This window comes from Equus quagga, chromosome 15 (genome assembly GCF_021613505.1).
Source record: "Equus quagga isolate Etosha38 chromosome 15, UCLA_HA_Equagga_1.0, whole genome shotgun sequence".
Taxonomy (NCBI): domain Eukaryota; kingdom Metazoa; phylum Chordata; class Mammalia; order Perissodactyla; family Equidae; genus Equus; species Equus quagga.
In genome coordinates this window covers 71494117-71510237 of record NC_060281.1, presented here as the reverse complement: position 1 = coordinate 71510237, position 16121 = coordinate 71494117, and the positions used below count along the sequence as shown (strand labels likewise).

The following is a 16121-nucleotide window of genomic DNA, read 5'->3' as shown; positions in this document are numbered from 1 at the left end:
CTTCAACTATAATTTACATATATCCACAACATGCTTATGTAACTTCTTGACATACGAAGCAGGCTCCCAACCGCCAGTTACACATGCTCTTAACTGGAAGGTCTTAGCCTGCTCTGCCAGATCTGGGCACGTGTTAGATGGATTATTTGTTGGTGAAGTACAGGTTGTTCTCTCCTACCTTAAGAAAACCAGGAAAGTTGGCAATCTCAAAACAATAAAAACACTGGTATGCATTCAAACCTTGCATAAATAACTTTTAAACAATTTGTACAAAAATAGTTCTGCATAATGTAAGATGTAACAAAACCAAACAAACAAAACAAATATGTCAAGGCGGCAAATGTGGTATGTGGTCCACTTTATGTTGACACCAAAAACCTCAGAGTTGCAAGGAATGAGGTGTCCAAAACAAAAACACCACCACCAAAAAAACTCCTAAGCTCATGCTTCAGTAAGAGAAATTCTCCAGAGTTCATCCTCCTCTCCGATGGGAATGTCTTCTTGGTAAAGGCCGCCTTAGAAATGGTCCAGAAAGCAGTGCAGTTACGATTCAGAAAGACCAAAGGAAAGTGTCCAGCTCACTCATCCCCAAACGGGTGGTGGAACAGCTTCTCCCTCGGCAAGACTTGCAAAATGGAATCGTTCTGTGGTCTGTAGTTCCAAGTTCCAAATTGAAAATAAAAGCCCTAGTTTCTGTGAAGTCTTTCACCCTCCCCTGCCACATCCCCGCCCCCCACCCACCCTGTATTTACATAATTGTCCTTGGACTAACTCAGTTTTTGCAGGAGTTTTTCTTCCACTTGCCCGAACTGGACACTCACAGACATTTCGGCTATGAACTGCTCGCAGCCTTCCTTGGTCACTTGCTTGCAGTACCTTAGGTCAATATGACAGATATTTCCACAGCGTTTGAAGAAGGACAGGCACTGGTCAGTAACCTTATTGCAGTCTGCAGAGAAGAGGAAACAGCATGAGGTGCAGGAAGCACGGAGCCCAAAGGCCCCCCCACCCCACCCCCAGGCACTCAGCAATGGAGAGACCTCTTGCGCATTTACCAGCCCCTGGTGCCCTAAGGAAAACTACTTGCTTCAAAGCTTTCTTCAAATGGGTAATGGTTTCATCTACCAATTATAAAGGTTAATATATGCTCGAAAAGCAGGAAGACTGTTCCAAGTGAAATCATTTAGCATCTTATCGCATAGCCGCCTCTTTATATGTATATACTCACATCAATAGGTCTCCTGTCTGTGTTGTTTTACAAAGACAGGATCACACGATATGTTAAATTGCTTGCTCTCCCCGTCTAGTATATTGGTGATGAATACCTCTCTATGCACATTATTGTGCATTTATGCATCTGCTTATTCCCTTCAGATAATCCCAGGGGAGAAGGGCTGGGTGGAGTGAAAACATCTGTAAGGTCATCCTGGCATCCTTTTTGCTCACATGGGCACCAGCATGTTGAGCAGGGCACAGCATGAAGGCTAGCCCTTTACTGAATGTTCCCCTGAAACTTATGCAGAGGACCAATGTGCTAGAAGGGGCTGGAGAGATTGTCTACAGAGAGCAAAACCAGAATTCAGCATCCTTCATCCTGCCCTCACCTGCAGGCTCACTCTTCAACTGTGTGTTTCTATCAATTTGTCCTTTGCTTTTATCATCATCTTTTCTTTTAGAACTGACTCTACAGTCAACTGGCTTCAATAACAGTTAGCATGCAACTGAGGCTCAGAGCCCCCACTCTGGGCCAGATGAGTAATTCCTTCGCTTCAATGGCATTCAACTTGAGGCCTCTGCGTGTCATCACTAGTATCTGCACTTTCCTTTTATTAAATTAAGTAGGAATAAAAACAGCAAGGGCAAACTGCAAGAACGCAGATAAGGCCTGTGCTAGCTCCATACCATCAAAGTCCCTGCAGGTTAGGAGGTGATATAAGGAAGTCAAGTCATAGCACCACACGAGTCACCAAGGAACTGACTACTTTATGCCAGGAGTTCCTTTGAAACAAGCTCCTCAGGTCAGCACAAAATGTTAGCACAGACACGCGCAGATTTTTGGACGCCCATTTCAGACAGCATAAATACAACCCAATCTCATAAAGGCAGTAGGAATTCATGAATTTGGAAGAAGTGGTGATGGAGGCCTGTCTGCATCACCAGCATTGCCACTAACAAACGAAGCCCAGGCGTTAGATGGGAAAAGTGACAAGGATGCTGACAAAGAGATGCTTTGAGGATAAGACCTCAGTTTTTCTAAGAGTATTTCTTAACCTTCTAATTAATCCCTCAAATACTTCCCCACAAATGGCTGATCCTTTTTATAATCTTACTGCAACAAGTCAAGCGATGAAGGATGTTGTACAATGCTATCATACAATTCAGAAAAATCATGCCCCCCAAAACTCAATACTTGATTCATTCTAAGTGCAAACAGGATAGGGATGATTTTGCTGACATAATAAAATAAACTTACTGCCATATATTTCTGTTTCATTTTCCACTCTTCACTATTACACATAGGCCCTGTACTGAACAGGCCTTTTTCTCGTATAAATTGTCCTTGGATATAGCACGAGTGTTCCAGCACTGGCCATGTGACCATACTCCTCCACAGGCGGCAGCACCGTTTAAGCTGACTGCAGGGAGGTCTAATGTAGGCCAAAACTGTCTGCCCCAAGACACCCTGGCTAGGACTCCAGGTCACACTTCACACGAAGTATTGCCTCAGTGTAAGAGGTAACCGCCAGGACACCCTGGAGGTCCCCTGAGCCACCCGACAGCCACAGGGCACGACAGCGCACCAGCTAGATGGTGAGTTCTCCAGGATGGAGGTGCCCGCTCTGGAGCGTGAAGGCACTGAGGGACCTGAGCCGGGTCCTGCTGCAGGGAACTGGGAGAGTGTCTCAGGGCAAGAACAGCCCTGAGCTGGTGACGGAGGCGGGCCTGGAAGCAGGGGAGAGCAGAGGTGGATCTGAGTGGGGAACGAGAGACACTGGGAATTGAACTAAACAGCACTCTCTGGAAGGCAGGTGAGGAGCTTGCAAGGGGAAGGGTAGTAAAGCTGGAAGATTCTGAGGAATGACCTAAAGCAGGCCAGTGGAGGGGCGTGCCAGGAGTCCAGGGTCATTCCGCCACGTGCATATGCCCTGTGAGCAGCAGTTCCACTGCTGGGAACACATGCCAAAGATGAGCACAATTATGTCATATCAGCAGGAGGCATACAAAGTACATAACCAGCACCTATGAGCTTTTCTCGCCAAAACTGTCTAATCAGAATCCAAGCAAGCTTCTGGACCTAACTGGCAGTTTACAGGAAATACAAGCTAAAGGACACATGGAACCAACAAACAAATCCTCAATGTGAGAAAACATGCTGGGATACTTCAAAAGGTCAACGTCAGGGGGTAGAAAGCCTAGAGGGACTGTTGTAGGATACGAGAAATTACATTTGGTTGTTTTAACTCTTTAATTTTTTCCTTTGGTGTTGACAGTGCTCTCGTAGTTATGTGGGGAAGATGGCCTTATTCTCATGAAATGCGGGCTGAAGTATCTAGAGGTATTCAGGGGTGAGGTGTCACAATGTTTACAACTTTCAAATGACAGCAAAAGAAAAAAAGGCCTATATAGAGATGAAGCACATGCAGCAGAGGACACAGCTGTTGTCTAGCAGGAGGGTGTGCGTTCGTCATACCATTCTTCCAATTCTCCTATGTTTGAAAATGTTCGAATTATAAAACTGGTGGTGTGGAGAACATCATGGATAGGCCCATGATGGGTTAGTAAACAAAGATGTTTTTCCTCATCTGTTTAATAATGAAAAAATAGACGTCCAAAGAAAGGAGAAGAAGGATTAAGAATTACAAATCTGAAACAATGTGGCCTATCAACACGAACTCCTACCTCACAACACAATAAATTCTAGACAGATCAAAGCACTGAATTAAAAAAATGATACTTATGGAAAGGAAGAAGTAAAATTATCTTTGCCTGCAGATGACATCATCTTATGAAATCCTGAAGGTTCCACACACACACACAAACTAATAAATGAATCCAGCAGAGCTGTAAGATACTAAATCAATACACAAAAATCATTTCCATGTCTAGCAATGAACAATCTGAAAGAAAATTAAGAAAATAATTCCATTTACAACAGCATCAAAAAGAATAAAATACTTGGGAATAAATTTAATGAAGAAAGTGAAAGATTTGTATACTGAAAACTAAAAAACATTGCTGAAAGAAATTAAAGATCTAAATAAATGAAAAGACATTCCATGTTTATGAAGTGGAAGACTTCATATGGTTAAAATGTCAATACTACCCAGAGCAATCTACAGATTCAATGAAACTGCTATAAAGTACCCACAGCGTTATTTGCAGAAATAGAAAAATGCATCCTAAAATTCATGTAGAAATTTAAGGGACCCTGAATTGCCAAAGCAATCTTGAAAAAGAAAAACAAAATTGGAGGACTCATACTTCCTGATTTCAAAACTTACTACAAATTCAGAGTGTTGTTACTGGGATAAGGATAGACATATAGACCCAATGGACTAAAATTGAGAGCCCAGAAATAAACCCTTGAGTGGTCAAATGATTTTTGACACAGTACCAAAACAATTCAGTGGTGAAAGACAGACTTTTCAACAAATGGTGCTGGGAAAAGTGGATATCCACAAGCAAAAGAATGAAGTTGGACCCCTTAAGCTCACACCATATAGAAAAATTAACTAAAAATAATTCAAAGATTTAACATAGGAGTTAAAACTATAAATCTGTTAAAGAAAACAGGGAAAAATCTTCATGACCTTGGATTTGTCAATGGTTTCTTAAACTTGACACCAAAAGCACAGTCAAGAAAAGAGGAAAGAGATGGAATTCATCAAAATTAAGAACTTTTGTGCAAAGGACACTATTAAAAAGACAATAGGGGCTGGCCCCGTGGCTGAGTGGTTAAGTTCGCACGCTCTGCTTCGGCAGCCCTGGGTTTCGCCGGTTCAGATCCTGGAACATAGCACCACTCATCAAACCATGCTGAGGCCGCGGAAGGACCCACAACTAAAAATATATACAACTATGTACTGGGGGGGCTTTGGGGAGAAAACGGAAAAATAAAATCTTAAAAGAAAAAAAAAAGACAATACACAGAATGGGAGAAAGTATTTGCAAATCATGTACCTGATAAAGGATTAATATCCAGAATATATAAAGAACTCTTACAACAACAACAAAATAACCCTTTAAAAAAGTGGGCAATGGACATGAATAGATATTTCTTCAAAGAAGATATACAAATGGCAAATAAGTAGATGGAAAGATGCTCAGCGTTACTAATTATTTGGGAACTGCAAGTCAAAACTACATTGAGATCTTCACACTCATTAGAATAGCTATGATAAACAAATGAACAAACAAATCTCAGAAAATAAGTGTTAGCAAGGATATGCAGAAATTGGAACCTTTGTGCACTGTTAGTAGGAATGTAAAAATGATACAGCCACTCTGGAAAACAATATGGTATTTGCTCAAAAAAAATTAAACAGAATTACCATATGATCCAGCTAGTCCATTTCTGCATATATACCCAGAAGAACTGAAAGTTGGGACTCGAACAGGTATTTATTTGTACACCCATATTCACAGCAGCATTACCCAAGTGTCCATCAAAAGATGAATGGATAACCAAAATTGGTATATACATATAAGAGAATACTATTCAGCTTTAAAAAGGAAGGAAATTCTGATACATGCTACACCACAGATGAACCTTGAAGACATTACGCTAACTAAAATAAGCCAGTTACAAAAAAACACAGCTACTGGATGATTCTACTTATATGAGATTCCGTGGGAGTCAAACTCGGAGACAAAAAGTACAATGGTGGTTGTGAGGGGCTAGAGAAAAGGGGGAACTGGGGAGCTATTTTTTAGAGGGTTGAGAGTTTCTGATGCAGTGAAGAAAAGTTCTGGAGGTGCACGGTGGTGGTAGTTGCACAACAACGTGAATGAACTTAATGCTATTGAACTGTACCCTTAGAAATTGTTAAAATGGGCAATTTTATGTGTATTTTGCCACAATAAAAACTTTTTTTTTTAATCTTGGAAGGTGGAGAGGAGGTAACAATTTAGCAAACTTGAGAAAGCTTAACCCTAAACTGGCTGAAGGGAAAGCAGAGAAGCAGTTAGTCTACAAAACACCCCAAAGGTTCAAGCACTAGAAGCAATGGGGACATTGGAAGTGGGGCTAAAGATGGGGTTAGAGACAGGACTGGTTGAAAATCTGTTTAAGGAGCGATGAGACAGCCAGACTCCCTCCCCAGCTGGAGAGGAGTTTTAGACTCTGATGGGTAAGAGAAAAAGTCTCTGGACCAGACGCCATCAGGCACTGTGGAAGGTAGGGGCACCCACTGAAAAACGGGGGCTACAGGGAAACTTACCTGCTGACTTTCGAGACCCCCCCCCCCCCCCGCAGCCTCTTTCCTCTGCCAAGCCCTAGAACACGGGCAGCCTGGCATGCACTCTTCAGCTGGGAGGTCAAGGAGAGTCCTTCTGACAACCCTGACCAGCTTAAGAGGAAAGACGGCAAGATCTCACATCTGGGTTTCCCCAAAGGAATGAGCCACGCCGACCACATGACAAGTGACGTCTACAGCAGACCAGCTCCAGTGTGTGCCCAGAGCCTCCAATCACCCTAGAGTGGAAAACCGCGCACTGACACTCAGTCCACTAAATCTGAGGAGGCCTCTTATGAGGGCCACTAACTACATTTGAAGCAAACAGTCTATGCAAGGAGAATAAAATAAAACTATCAATATCCTCAGGATGGACAATATCTTGATCCAAGAAACAAGAACAGGCCACTCTACAAAAGTTCAGAGAACAGAACACAGCTGTAAAATTAGAAATATAGGTTGAACCATATGAAACTGCCAGTATTTGACTGTTTTTGAATTACATAAATAGCAGCTGCATTTGGTTCAACCTAACATGACAGCAGAAATGAAAAACTGACTACAGTCAGGCGTCACTTAACAACAGGGATATGTTCTGAGAAATGTGTCCTTAGGCAATTTCATTGTCGTGCAAACATCATACGCAAACCTAGACAGTACAGCCTACTACACAGCTAGGCTATATGGCATAATCTCATGGGACCACTGCCGTATATGCAGTCCATTGTTGACTGAAACGTTATTATGTGGTGTGTGACCATATATGAATTGTGTGATCAAGTGGAGGAAAACTTCCAGAAAATAGAACAAAAAGACACAAAGGTGAAAAACAGGAGGAAAAAAAGGTATCAGAGGACTAGTAGAGAAAGAGAAACAGAATTTCCCAGAACTGCAGGACATACGTTTCCAGACTGAAAGAGTGAAAAGGCTCATATGCATGTGGTATGGGTGAATATACATTCAAACCAAGGCTCATCATCAAAAACTACAGGAAACCAGAGACAAAGAGAAAACAGATTCACTGAAGGACGAAGAATGAAATGGTTTTGGACTTTGACTCTGCCAGGCAGAAGAAAGAGGAGCAATGCCTCCCACTTTCTGAAACATTATGGTTCCCACACTAGGATTCTATATCCAGCTAAGCTATCAACTCAATGTGAGGGTATAATAAAACCATTTTTGGACATACAAGAAACAGAAGATGTCCTCCAGCAGATCAGAGATCCAAGAAAGAAGATATGAGATCAAGGAAAGAGGGGACCCTACACAAGACACAGACCAATGAAATTCCCAGGACGGTGGGAGAAAGTCCCAGGATGGCAGCCATACAGCAGGCAGAGACAGCCAGTTCAAACACAGGCAGGAGCCCAGAAGGAGAAAACAGAAGGGGAGGAAAAGAAGTCCAGAAGGGAGGGCTCTACAAAAACTGGTTGGGATCTAATGATTTTGTTTGGGGAAAGAATAGTATTCAAGTCTGTTGTAAAATCTGCTTAGAGACTAAGCAAACAAAAATGAGACAATTATTGACTCTAGGAAAAACAAAAAAACTTTGCAAGAAAGGAAACTTACTCATGATATACTATTTGGCTCAACAATGGACAATACTTACATGGCCATAATAAGGTAAATAATAGTGACGTAACCACAAATTGGAAAGATGGAGGGAAAAAAAAGAGGAGAGTAAGAGGATGTAAGAATAGTCATCCTTGTGTTCCACGTAGGAAGTTAATAAATACGGAATGTCTGAATGCAAAAAAAAAAAAAAAAAATCAAGAAATAGCAATGTAGGCTCACAATTGGAAAATGTGCAAGAAAACGCTGGAAGAACTCAAGAGTTGAAGGTGGGGGCCTCCGGGGGTGGGGAGAGACAGGCAAAGAGCTGCCTTGGGCACCCAGTACATATTCCGACAATGAAATGCAACCTGGATAACTAGGCTAGACAAGCGCGACTTCACACTGTCACTAGACCAGATCCTCCAACCAATTCAAGGATCCTGAAACTGTCAACTGTCGACCATTTTGTGGCACAAACTCATTTTATCATTAACCCAACTAGTTATACCGATGGGAGGGGAAAACACTTTCAAAAGAAATGAATCTAGATGAGACTGGGCTTAGAGATTTGCCTCCATCCACTTCACAGTCTTAACAAGAATGTAGAGATCTATAGGTACTGAGACGAAAAGAAGACCTGAATGAATGAATTGTGGTGGAAAACAAAATGCAAAAGATGAGTTACACAAACACACATAGACATCATGGATTGCACTGCAGGGAAGGGGAGTATATATTGGGATCTCTGCCTCACATAGATAATAACTAAATTAGAACAAGTAAAAAGAGTTCATATAATACCAAGCATTTAGAACAAGATGCCACCCAAGCCCTTCTCTGCAGGGCAGCCCCAGCATCAATTCAAGACCATGAGCTGAGCCTTGGGCTGGGATCCTGGTGAAACCTCACTTCTGCATGGCTCTCTGTTTTCTGCCTCCATGGGGTGGGACAACCCCCAGCATCAAAACTCCCTGAGAAGGAGGGATGGCTTCCTAGGCACCTAGTGCAGAATTATCTCATAGCACTCAAACCTCCCCACTCCCGCCTGACTGCGGCATGGTTAACAGGAAGGCGTTTATCTATCAGGCATGACCGTGGGATGCAAAGAGAGGCATACAACGAGACAGCATGTGAATCCTGATGAAGCAGAACATCAGACTGGACTGTGTCAAAAGCTAGTTTAAATGACGGAAGGGTGTCCTTTATTACTTGGTAATTTCTGGGGGGGGGGGAAACATTTTTTTCTTTGGTTTTGTCCAAATCTTATATGCCCAATCCAACCATCCTAAGCTATCAGACCAAAACCAGGTTAGATGGGCTGAGCGTGGGCAGCACTGCCTCTGTCCACCTCAGTGACGGTCATGCCCCCAAGTCCTTAAGAACCGACTCCAGCCTCATCAGCAAGCGGAGGGAGAGAGGACTCCCTCACTGTCACTACGTAACAGACACATAACCATAAGGGCACCTAGTTTTGGGGTCGTCTTCTCCCCAAGAACAGGCCCCTTGATAGCAGGGTTAGGAGGAGTACACGGAACCAACAACAATGGCAGAAACCAAGCTGCTTGCTCCATCAGCTGAAGCCTGCTCAGCCTGGCCTTCCCTCACTGCCCACCACTCTCCCACACCCCGTTGCCAGGTGCAGGCCCGTCCACACCGCCTGAAGCTTCCCTAGCCTGTATTTTGGGTCAGGAACCACTGCTATATGCTCTCAATGATACCAGCACTATTTTTTGGTAGCAATTATTACAAACCCAATATTTATTTAATGTATGTTTCCCCTCTAGATTAGGCTGTGTGTCTGTATTGTTCACCGGTACGTCCTAGCATCTAACACTGTGACCTCCAATGAATGTGAAATTCCCAGCCTGTCCAACGGTGCTGGGCAGATGGGTGCTCCAACTGACCTGACAAGTTGATTTCGGTTAAGGAGTCTCGGGTGGTGGTGCCCACAGCAGTGAGCAAGTTGATGGACTGGTCGGTAACATGGTTACAGTAACTAAGGTGGAGCTTGGAGAGCAGGGGCATGTGGCGTATGATGAGCCGCAAGGAGGCGTCCGTGATGTCCAGACCTGCTAGACGCAGCTCCACGATGTTCCGGAGCTTGCTCCGATTGTCCATCTGACCTGAGGGGGCAGGCAGGAGAGGAGCAACATGTCAACCTGACTAGAGAGTTCTGATCACATTGACATGAAACTCTAAAAAGCCTACCAGCCAGATGTAACACTTGGGTTTCATTTAGCCATGAGTATTTCCCCCAAAAAATCAGAATTACTTCCAACATTTAAAAATCACAAGATTCCACATCAAATTTTACACTTCTAGATTCTTGATAAATCAGAAGATCTAGAAACAGAGAGCCCACATTCCAACCAGCAGTACTTGGCCAACCAGAGCAGAGACAGCACAGCATCTCTGGATCACCACGGTTTCCTTATTTAAGCTACTGGCGAAGAGCAACAACCACCCCAACCCAACCTAGGAAGGCTCTGTCCTCCTGTAAGCCCCTGTCCAACCACACTGATCCCAACGTTAGTGAAGGCTTGAGGCCAGTGAAGGACAAATTAAGAGTAGTTAGATGCACACAGAGCCTCCAGGGTGGCATCTCGGGTGTGCAAAGGAGCCTCTGCCCTCTCTCAGATCACCTCTGTGCCTGAAACTGACTGAGAACACAACAGCTGGGCTCATCTCTGCACCCTCTAGAGAAGAGCTGAGGTCAGAGAAAGCTTGAGGATGTGCACCAGATGGGGTTTGAGTTGAAAACCAGATACAACAGCACAGCTGGGTCCCACCACCTCCATGTGACCCCCTTGGGCACACCCCAGGCCTGGCCTCTCACCTGGCCTGTTATCCGTGGGTGGGGACAGGAGATCCCGCATCTGGGCATCCTTTAGTCCTTCGACCCACTGGACATCCAGGGTCCGAAGCAAGGGACAACTGGAGCTACAGAGGGCTGAGACTGCGATCCACGAGCAACCCGACAGCACCAAGTCTCGGAGCCCTGGAGGGATAAAGAAGGGAGCAGCAGGTCAGGTAATGCACCCGAGCCCCCGCTACTGCACATTTGGGGTCCCTGGCCCAGTGCTCACCAGGTAACCGGTTGATGAGCCAGCTCAGCTGTTTCTTGGAGATATTGGTCCAGCTGAGGTCCAGGGAGACAGGCTGTCGCCGAATGATGCCACTCAGCATCAGGGGCGTGATGGACTTGCAGTGGTTCAGGTCGATGCGGGTCCATAACCGCTTATCACAGCACCTGTGGGCCAGGCCCAGCAGAGGGGGCATTGTCAGAGCTGGAAGCTCACTTAGGGAGCCTCCTGCATGCCTGTGGTAACTCTCTGACGTACCAAGCTCAGGGGGAGGCTCCTTAACTCCACCCTCTGGACCCTTCTCTGTTTAGCTCTTGTCTTGCCTGCACCTGGGCACCTCTGCTCTGATTGCCATAAGGTCCCTGTGGAAGGTGCAGGCACTCGCTCTCCATTAAGCAGTTACTGGGAGCTTCATGTTGCTGACGCTGAAAGCTAAGCCACTGCTATTTCAAATACCAGCAGGGTCATCCACAGTGGAGAGGTTTCAGCAGAACTTCCAGAACACACAGACTAGGAAGAAGGACCTGGCCAGCCACTTCTGAAAAAATTGGCCAGGAAAACCCTATGAATAGCAGCGGAGCATTGTCTGGCACTGGAAGGTGAGAGGATGGCGCAAAAAAACCAGACAGGGCTCAGCTCTGCGGTCCACAAGGGTGCTAGGAAGTGCAAATGATTTGACCGCACCACCGACAGATTACTATGCCCTCTACACGATGTATGTCAAAACCACCCTTTGAGGCAGGCATCGTGGCTGTTCACGGATGAGGGTAAGTAACTCGGCTGAGGCCGGAGCGCTGGGAGATATCAAAGCTGGGAGTGACACCAGAAACTGGCACTCTTGCTCTTAACCTTGGCTAATTCCTTAAGGATAAGGACTCCACCCGGTCCTTAGTTCACCTTCCAAGGAGCTAAATCAGGAAAGCAAATAGGGTTCCCCTCTTCTGATAAGACCAGACTGACTGGATTGCTGGAGCCACCTGGAACTCTTTGAGGAAGATAATTAAAGCTGGACTGGACTTAAAAAGAAAGCATCATGAGTGACTCAGGTGGGGACACATGCCACCCCCGGTCTAGCCTAAGCCTTAGCCCAGAGCCTGACACAGGGCTGGTCCCTAAGTACCTCCCTGTCTGAGCTCAAGCAGCGCCCCTCACCAGCGGTTCCAGGTCCTGCAGACCCGCATGCAGACACACAGGTCTTGGTGGCTGAGGTAGCTGAAGACGGCCATCCACACCTCCCTGTGCATGACGTGGGCCGCCCCATCATCCAGGGGCAGTGAGTCAGGTGGGGGGCTGATGGGGGGGGGCCGGATCACATGTCGCTCCATCTGGATGCACTTGGGCGGGGACACGGAGGGAGGGGGCCGGGAGATGACTCGGGGTGGGCTGCGCAGGCCAGGCCCCAGCTGGTGCCGCAGCTCCCGGGGCGTGCCGTTGAGCCCCTTGCTGAAGCGGTGAGGGCGCTCACAGAGGCCCAGGGGCCGCTTGGGCTCCTCATTCTCACTCTCGGGCTCCGACTTGATGGGCTGGTGGTTCTCGTTGGCCAGGCTATTCTCCGTCTTCTGGATTTCTTGGTTGAGCTCCTTGCTCAGCTCCTTGCTCAGCTCTTTGTTGGGGAGTCGCCGTTTCCGGCGTATCTTCACCTTCTTTTTCTCCTCTGGGCCCTCTGCCCCCTCCGTGCTGGGCCCGGCTGTGGGGGAGCTGGAGCGGGAGTGGTCGCTCTCCCTGGTCTTGGGGGGTGCCTCCGGCAGATCATCCTCTGGTTCCTGCTTGAAGCGCCGGAGAGGCTTGTTGGCTAGAGCCATCCGGTCCTCTGCGTTCTTCCAGGACCGCCGCTGGGGGTGGGGGGGTGGGGTGACAAGGGCAGGTGAGCCCCTAGGCTCAGCGCTGTTCCCACCTAGGCCTCCCCACCCTCTCCCTGACCCATTCCCAAGCCTGGGGTGAGAAGAGGGGAAAAGTGGGGAGGGGAAGCCAGTACCTTTTTCCTGAAAAGCTTATCTTCTTTGCCAGGTTTTAGCTGTCACAGGAAAGAAAGGATGCAGAGCTTGCTCCCAGGGTTGGTGAGATTTGGTCCCCTCTACACCCAACCCCACCATGAATCCACAGTCTCTAGTGTAGGGGCTGGAGGGTCACCTTCCCCACAAATCCCATCTCCTCCGCTTTGACTGAGAGACGGGTAGGCCTTGCCTGCTGGTTTTAAGGAGAAAGCTGGAAATGGAGGAGAGTGATGGAATTGTTCCCACCCAACTGACCTCCCCCTTGGTCAGACCCAGACATATGCAGTCGCCCATTCAGGTCAGACTTGGCCCTGGGAGCTAGTCCTGGAGGCAGGGCCTGCGGGATTCCCAGCCCAGCCTTAATGGCTAGAGCTGGGAAAAGATAACCGGGCGCCACCTCGTGGCTGATGCTGGAAGGGCCGGTGGGCGGAGCGGGGCCGCCGGGATCCTCCGAGGTTCCCCAGATCCAAAGGGCTTCCCCGCGGCAGCTTCAGCTTCCCAGGCCCCACGCCAGAATCACGAGCAAGCGATCTGGGACTGAGGCCTGGGAAGCTCCAGTGAAGAGGTGCCTCCCGGCGGCTGCGGCAACGGGTTGGAGGACCAGTGGGGCGGGGGTGGGGGGGCGCCTGGGACTCGCAAGTCCCCGGGGCCTCCGGAGGGCGGGGCGACGTGGGAGCACCTGCTGCTGGAAGTAAGTGAGACTGGATCTCCACCAAGGGCTGAGGCTGCTGCCTAGAGGGGGCCTCGGCGAGAGGTGAGAGGAGGAACCGGGGGACGTTTGAAGCGTCGAGGCCTAAAGGGGTGGGAAGAGGAGTGACTCGCTGGTTTTCCCTCCTTTCCTTTGGGCCGAGCTCTCAGGACTTAGGTGACATGCTCAGGGCAGCCAGAGGCCAGAGTTCTCCCTGCTGCCCGTCCCGCCCCCGCCCCCGCCCCTGCCCCTGCCCCTGCCGGGGCATACCCAGGACCAGCCAGGCCTCCCCTCACCATCAGCCCCTCCCAGTCCGTACTCGCTTGCGGCCACTCAGCTCTTGGGGCTTCTCGTATTTCCGTTTCCTCCGCAGGTGCACGTCGTCTGACTTTCGGCGCAGGATACCGTCAGGGGGCACCTTCTTGGGGTGCTCGTCTGACCTGCGCCGGGGCGCCTCCTCACACTCACTCCTCCGCTTGGCAGGCTCCTGTCCTTCCTTGTTGTCCCGGTTCATCTTCTGCTCCTTGAGCAGGGAGCCGGGCAGGTTTGAGGCATACTTAAAGCCAGGGCCACGCTTTTGCTTGTAGGCCAAAAAGAGAGAAGGGAAAAACAAACTGTATATCTTTGGACTTGCCCTTTCCCCGAGCCCGCAGCACCCCACCAGCCGACAATGCCAGGACAGGCTGGGTCTGGCAAGGCCAAGGTCCGCCCCTCCCGGGCTGACCCCTGGGACTTGGAGCGCGGCACTCACTTTCCCGGTCTTGCCGGCATGGTTACACTTTGGACACTCCCAGCAGTTTGGAAGCTCATCGTTGACCACGCCCTCTGACTCCTTAATCTGCAGGGACACGCGCCAGTCAGCAAGCAGGGAGGGGGCGGAAGAGGTCACCTCTGCCAGGAACATCAACACCCCCTCCCAAATGCCATTTCCATGCCATCTTTGGCCAAAAGAAAACAAGAGTGGTTAAGACAGGTGGCTCTGAATTCAGGCCAGGGTTCAAATCCTGATTTTCTAGCTCAGTGATCCTGGGCAAGTCGTTCCATCCCCGTGGACCCGTGCCCTTGTCCGTGGAATGGAGTCTGCCTATCTCACTGGAGTTCTGCCAGAATTCAACGTGATGACCTAGGCAAAGCAATTAGCTCAGGGCCTGGCACCCAGAAAGGACCCAATAAACTGCACTGAACTGGGTGCAAGGTGTGAGCAAGTAAGGTGTGCTTGCCCCTGCCCTCTTGGAACTTCTGACCTGGGAGAGAGAGAAGTCACCAGGCGATTAAGACATGAAAGTCTGACTTCCAAAGCCAGGGAAAAATCATAGCACTCCCTTCAGAGTGGGAGGTGTGTGTGTAGAGGAGTGAGCATCAGAACAAACCCCCACCACCCCACAGAGCGAAGGGGATACTGCAGAGCTGAAGCACGGTGTGGGGCGGGGCCCACCCTGATCTCTCACAGATGCACACAGGCTGACACCTGGGCTGACAGGGATGCGGCAGGTATGATGACATTCCCTGGGGACAGAAGGTATGTGCCAGGCCAGAGCAGTTTTTTCCTTTCAAAGGTGGAACCTGCTGTCTAAGACAGGCAGGCACAGCATGGCAGTCCCAAAGAGAAGGCAGCCCTGCCTTGGGCACACACAAGAACAGGAATGCAACTACCTGTTGCTACAGGACCTGCCCTCCCTTGGCCCAGGCCTTGTTTTCCCAGGAGCCCCGAGCCAGGAATCCAGTGAAGAGCCCAACCACCCAGTCTCTCCTTCTGGGAACTCTCTGTGGTTCTGCAATTTTGGGAGGGGGGGGGAGGTGTGTTCATTCCCTCAAAGACACAGGTGGAAGGTCTGAGCTACTCCAGACTTTTCTTGCCCTTGGCTCATCATCTGACACACAGAATACTCCAGACTAGGGGGTCCTCCAGGGAAGGAATCCAAGCGCAGCCACCAATCTCCCCCCAGCATCAATACCATCAGAGGCCATGGGTAGGGATGTCAGGCAGCACAGCCAGATCCCTTAGGGGCCACTCACCTTAAGGCATCCAGGGTGGATGATTTCATTGCAGATGGAACACTCCATGAGCATGAGGTTAAACTTGCCTTCTTCCTCTTCCACCGTGTCCTCCTTCCCTGCCTCGCCACATACTAGGCACACGGCGGTGTGGGGCAGCACTGGCTGGGGAGCAGGGAAGAGCAAAGATAAGTCAGCAGGGGCCAGGAGCTCCGTGGGGAATGGGTCAAAGGCAATGAGCTGCTCTCCTCCAGCCTTCCAGGAGACGGCAAAGAACCAACCCAGGCACTGCCCTTCATTCATTCATATACTTCTCAGGCTACTATCTCTGTGTGCCAAGTACTAGTCTAAG

At 48.5% G+C, this 16121-nt stretch overlaps 1 protein-coding gene across 10 annotated transcripts in view; it reads right to left on the bottom strand.

The window, feature by feature from the left end:
* Positions 1 to 237: 237 nt before the first annotated feature.
* The window catches only part of KDM2B (lysine demethylase 2B), a 120025-nt gene continuing 104141 nt past the window's right edge, over positions 238 to 16121 (bottom strand). For 8 of the 10 annotated variants that reach the window (XM_046639705.1, XM_046639707.1, XM_046639710.1 and 5 more), the window contains 10 exons: positions 15791 to 15934; positions 14526 to 14612; positions 14094 to 14363; positions 13766 to 13879; positions 13068 to 13106; positions 12245 to 12924; positions 11096 to 11259; positions 10846 to 11007; positions 9914 to 10132; positions 238 to 949 (listed from right to left, as the gene is read on the bottom strand). In XM_046639705.1, coding sequence (XP_046495661.1) covers positions 768 to 949; positions 9914 to 10132; positions 10846 to 11007; positions 11096 to 11259; positions 12245 to 12924; positions 13068 to 13106; positions 13766 to 13879; positions 14094 to 14363; positions 14526 to 14612; positions 15791 to 15934 — 2061 coding nt within the window. In that variant the 3' untranslated portion in view covers positions 238 to 767. The remainder of the gene's footprint in view (positions 950 to 9913; positions 10133 to 10845; positions 11008 to 11095; positions 11260 to 12244; positions 12925 to 13067; positions 13107 to 13765; positions 13880 to 14093; positions 14364 to 14525; positions 14613 to 15790; positions 15935 to 16121) is intronic. The other 2 variants (XM_046639706.1, XM_046639708.1) reach the window with 1 other exon arrangement.